Source organism: Biomphalaria glabrata, chromosome 10 (genome assembly GCF_947242115.1).
Source record: "Biomphalaria glabrata chromosome 10, xgBioGlab47.1, whole genome shotgun sequence".
In the NCBI taxonomy this organism is placed as follows: Eukaryota; Metazoa; Mollusca; class Gastropoda; family Planorbidae; genus Biomphalaria; species Biomphalaria glabrata.
Window position 1 is genome coordinate 35,805,807 of NC_074720.1, and position 6,000 is coordinate 35,811,806.

Here is a 6,000-nt window from a genome sequence, read left to right on the forward strand (position 1 = left end):
TTTACATATGAACAATCGTATAGTTAAATTCTTGTTATTAACTCCAGAGTACGGTATATATGACTATGCACCGGACTGTAATATCAGTGACTGTCTTATTCCTGAAAGAAAGAAAAACTGCTACAAAACTTGCGCTTCCAAAGGTATGTATTTCTATTCACTGCAATATTTATTTTTCTACACATCAGTATAATATTTCAAAGCTAAGTCTTTTGAGCTTGTCTCCCTTTTTTTAGACTCGTATCTAAATATCTCGAACCAAAAATACAAACTTAATTAACACTATCAAATTATTGTTAAATTTGCTTTCACTACCGGCCGCAATAGATGCGTCTCTACAAAGCTTACAAATAGTACTAAAATGAAGCATCTCTGTGGTCCCTAGCAGCCACGAGTTTTTAGGAAAGTCAATGATTAAAAAGAAGAAATTCGTTTTCTGAGAGTTGAGAAAATTAAATTAAATTTGTTGGGTTGATTGCAGCTTAGTGCTTTGAAACTAAAAGTCAATTGAATGTACAAACAAAGTTAAAAAAAATTCACATGAAATAAAATCATAAAAGTAGTAAAACAATAGAAGAGCTTGACTGGTAGTGGGATGTGGTTAATAGTAACAGTCAACTACGATGAACATTCTATGAACCTCCAAGGTACTCTCATTGACCTATGTATCACCATTTCCTATATAAACTTCCATGAAAATGTTTAAAATGTAGATACTAGAAATATTCGTAACGCTTACTCCCAATATACTTACTAATATTTTTTCTTCTGGCCAGTGTATTTGTTTACAAAACATTACACAGCCACAGGCCAATAGTTTCGCTGGACATCCAAAAGGCTTTTTTTTTCTTTATCTAACCTACTTCAACAGTTTATTGAACAGTGTGTTACAGACACACATTCATGCACCTTTTTTTTGGACGTTGTGTTATAATATAATCTAAATGAGAAATACTAAAAAAAATATTTCAACACAAATACAAAGAAAATCATCCAGTTTAAAAAGGAAGGGGAGGGAACAAGAAAAGCTGTTTCATTAACGGGTATGACTTTCTAAAAGATTTATAAATAACGTCCCTTACCGAGATACAATCTTTTAAAAGGGAATACAAGTATGAAAGAACACAACATAAAGCAACGCTATGACACCCCTGTAATAATGCAGTGGGTACCGAGTTACATAGGTGTGACTGGCAACACTATTGCAGACTCCTTGGCCCACCAGGTAGGGCTAAATTCACCCAGTGAACAGGCTGTACGTTTTCATTATGCTCTGGCTATAATTCAAAACACAGAAATGGAAAAGTGGTTTGAGTGCTGGGACAAGTCCCAAAAAGCCCGTCGAGTCTGGGAGCACATGAGGCGCCCTGACCGCACTTCCCCGTGGTGGAAGCTGTACAGGTCTGAGCAAGCTATCTTAGCCTGTTGGTTCATATTTCTCACGGCTATAAGCAAATTTTTAATTTACGGTGCCCCGCTGCGGGGAAGAAGAGGAAACCGTGCCTCATATTCTGTTTGACTGCCCCAGACTTGCTGATCTCCGTCTCGACAGGTCTGCGAAACCAAAAATTCTCGACCTGTATGGCGACATTTATGCACTACGCAAGACAGCAGGGTTTCTGTCCAGGGCTTTTACAAGAGAGGATTCGAGCCTCTCAAGCCCTCACTCAAGTGGAATTTGATGATGATGATGATGAATACCTTGTCCGTCTGAACCTACGTAGGAGTCGGGCAATGACTCAAGGAGCCCAGGAAAGGGCCTGTTCGTCTCGTTCATGTGGGAACTTTTGGATAAATGTTGTCGGAATGAAAAGATATTCGTCCCTTTTTATTAAAGTGTCTTGAGCTACGATGTCCCTACCCTTTTGGCTGGAAGAAAGAAATGGTAGAAAAAAGATTGACATTGATTGGGAAGATGTTGAGGGTACCACGTCAGTCAAAGAATTTATAAGAATGCTTGCAGCCAATGTGACGTACCAAGCAGAAATGACCCAATTTATTGTATTTTTCGCCATGTTTTAAGACTCTTTACATAACAACTTACAGACTTACTCTTGTATGTTGCAGATCCCACGTGTCAGAACCAAGCAACCTTCAGCTACATGAGGTACACGTGTCAAAGTGTGATGCTTGCTTCAGAAAACATTTGCTACTTTCCCGAAGTTCAGAGAGCTTGTTGCATGTCCTGCTCCTTGAAGGCTACAAACATTACAGGTAATAGTAAAAACAAAATCATTCATTCAATCATAACACTGGAAGAGAGACAAGTCTTGACGAGTGGGCAGCCCAGCACTGGCAAATTTACCGCCCATGCTTTCCCCCAGCATTGAAAGTTCTCTACATATCTGAAAGAAAAGTCTCTGAAAGTAATGTCTCTGAAAGTAATGTCTCTGAAAGTAATGTCTCTGAAAGTAATGTCTCTGAAAGTAATGTCTCTGAAAGTAATGTAAAGGGAAAAGATCGCCCCACAAGACGTAATAAGCAAAGGAATACTTTTATTGCATAAATAGTTCATATGTTCGAGTTCTTTTATTTCTTTTGAAAGAGTTATCCTGTAATTCGACTCTTGATTGCAAATCTGAAGGTATTGTATCCTGGTAGGGTCACCTAGATTTAGATTTAATAACAAATGAATATCAAACCACCATGAGATTTTCGTAATTGGAAATTCAAAAAGAAAAAAATATATTGGGTTCTTCTAATGAAACACATTATTATTAGGTAGAATATAATATTATGAATTATTCGAATTGTACAGATGATAATAACCCTCATGACGTCATCTAAAGAAGTTTGTAAGGCACCAAGCATCACATAAAATCTAATAAAAGGGACATATTCCTCCACCTTTACTAAACTCCCAGTGCAATTATTATTTGTAAACTAAATAATTTCTTAGACGATACATACGATGTAAATACACGCGCTTATAAATTTGATTCTCGGACACCTTTTCAATGGGTGTCAACCGTTGCGGACTGCACACCCCTAGTGATGCCACTGATTTAAAGTATTTTTCACCATAGATAAAAATCTTTAATAGTAGAGATATGAAACATATTTAGCAGTAAGTCATGTCTTATCAACAAAGGGAGGTAATCTACGCATTACTCGAAATCGGTTAGTTTAAGTACACTCCCTTGCGGATAGTTCTGATGGTGTGTATAGCCAGCAGACATCTTTTTTTTTTTATGTTCTTAGCGATTTCCTTCTTATGTTCTCTTTCCATTTTTCCTTCATTCTCAAGTTGTATTTGAAATTGCAGACTTCTACACATTTCTATGCAGGTTGTGAGTACGGCGATAAAGACAGAAATCTGTGTTCGTCCATCGCATCCTGCAAGGGCAATACTCAGAGCTGCTGTCAAATCTGCGGAGTTGGCAGCCTGGTGCCGAAAGGACTATACATATTGTTGTTATTGAATATTCTTACAATTTTCACATGCCATGTTATTTCTTGATATATAATGAAATATAATGACATTTCTTTGTACATTTCTATTGTTAGTTTATACACTCTTAATGGTTGTGTGGAAGAAAAAATTAGAAGTCTGCGCATTTCTAAAACTGGCAGCAAAGTTGATAGAGCGTTGCGTTTGTAACGCAAATCTGGTTGGTTCGATCCCTAATCTAGCCAACCCAATTCTATCCTATTCAATCCGATTGAAACCAATCTGATTAAATCTAAACCAATACAATTTTTAATATTTTTTTAAACTTAAAGTAGGAATTGATTTTTAAAAATGTTCTATTTTGTTTTTGTTTTGACAGTTTTAATTATCATTTCATTGAAGCAAAGAAAGACTTACTCCATAACTTGCACTCAATGGGAACGTATTTTTTATAGTATATGCGATACTAATATATATGATACATGAATAGTTCAAGCAGTATTGTTTATATTTAATGGTTCTTAGAGAGTATTAATATCTCGAATATGTCAATAATATTTATGTATTATTTTTTTCTGTTATTGTTTATGTCAGTCATGACACAGAGATATCTTGACACCAATTTGTTCAGAAATTACAAGGATATGATGTAGCTGTTGCTCAGAGTCTGGGTTCACATCTAGATCTAATCCTAGGACTTCAAGTGTCTTCAGTTTTATTGTTGACTATCGCATATCATTATACAGTTTTTTATATTTGTAAATAAATTATTGAAAAAGTGGACTCTAAATTAATTCATAGATTTCCATGTATACAACTTTTCGTTAAAAGATGTTATATTTAGTGGTATGACCAGTGTAGCCTAACTACTTTAAGTTACGTTTTCTGCCTAGTGCCTGTGAAATATGCAACAAATCTCCAACCATCTCTATGTCATTGATTGTAGACATTAATAGCCAAACTATGGTATGTAAATGTTACTCATCCACTCAACGAACGACGCTAGCTCCAGCTGGAATAACCTGCCCAGTGTGTAACCAAACAATCCAGACTAACATAGATCTCACCAGCCACATAAAGAGGTTTTAAACATCAGTGCAAATCCGCCTTATTGAACAGTCTTCCTTTCCTTGATTGGCAGATTAAAAACAAAATGAAACTTGAAGTTTGCAGCTTTAGTATTAAAACAAATAATGAATAAACGTGACAATGTAATAAAACAATGTTTGTTACAGAAGATTTTCAGGACTTTTTCGTATATTTTGCCATTCCTGAAAAATCAGGAGGTCGCGGAAACCCTGTTATTACAAATAACTTGTGAGCTGGTTTAATTTAATAATTGACACTTAGAATTAGCGCGGGGGCCTATCAAAGTGCGGTGCCCACTGAGACCGCATAGGTTGCATTGGACTAAGATGGCCCTCACCCTTTACAAATCAATTATATCAATTAGATAATCATTCAATAACATCAGTTTGGCCAGGTTATCATTTAGCTTCCCCTTACCTTCACCTATCTATTTATCTGTTGGACCGTTGGGGCACCACACATGATCTGTCAACCGTCTTTCTCCATTCTTCTCTGTCCTTTGCCTTTAATACAATTTCATTCACTGACAGGCTTTTTCTGTCTTCCTCTTCAACTTCCTGGTACTGTTTCCTAAAGGAAGGTCTTTGCAAGCCCTGAGAACCATGTTCAAGTTTATGGTTCTGACAGTGGCTAGCAAGTCATCGTGGGGTTCAATGGCTGTATAAATCTTGTTTTTAATCTCTTCATTCGTTAGGCAGTCTTTGTAAGAGACACCAAGAAATGTACTTTATCTTCCTAACCACCAGTTCATTAAATACAATGCATATTAACAATGCACTAATGAATCTCCGTATCCTGTGATATCAGGCCGTTAGTCGAACAATATGAATATATCGCTAAAGTCTCAAACATGAGAACGTCTCTTCTTTTTAGATCTTTATATAATTGTCGACAGTTTGTAGTTCATAGTTTCTGATATTCTTTCCAAAAATATTGAAACCTGCCTTTTTAACTGCCAAAAGCTGCCTTTTCGTGGGCCGATTTTGAGTTCAGGTTTTCACTCTGTCTTTGTAACCTTGTTATATTCTGTATTCACTCGTAGATATACTAATTAACTACTCCAAAAGGCTGATGAACACCTAGTCAGGCCTCACGGAAGACTAGTGCTCCCCATAATACAGTTTGGGAAACACTGTCGTTAGTCAATTATCTAATTGTAATTTACTATGTTGTGTGATATAAACAAGGGAGATTATTTATTCAGTATTCACAGATATGGTTAAATATATTGGGTTACGGCCCCTTAAAAAAATTGTACGCGTCATTTCACCCTCGGCCATTATCGGATCATATTGAAACTCTAAACATTTATTTAATGTACCTTACAAAACTGGGAGCAGAGGTGGCTGTGCGGAAAAGCGCTTGGCTTCTGAACCGGGGGTCCCTGGTTAGAATCCTGGTGAAGACTCGGATTTTTAATCTTTGGGCGCCTGAGTCCACCCAGTTCTAATGGGTACTTAACATGTGCTGGCCACATGACACCCTATTGACCATAGACCACAAAAACAAATGACCTTTAC

At 36.6% G+C, this 6,000-nt stretch overlaps 1 protein-coding gene across 1 annotated transcript in view; it reads left to right on the forward strand.

Moving 5' to 3' along the window:
* Positions 1–4,177, forward strand: part of LOC106076744 (uncharacterized) — a 36,053-nt gene extending 31,876 nt beyond the window's left edge. Inside the window, exons 15-17 of the mRNA XM_056045206.1 lie at positions 48–143; positions 2,068–2,214; positions 3,288–4,177. Coding sequence (XP_055901181.1) covers positions 48–143; positions 2,068–2,214; positions 3,288–3,460 — 416 coding nt within the window. The 3' untranslated portion in view covers positions 3,461–4,177. The remainder of the gene's footprint in view (positions 1–47; positions 144–2,067; positions 2,215–3,287) is intronic.
* The last annotated feature ends 1,823 nt before the right edge of the window (positions 4,178–6,000 follow it).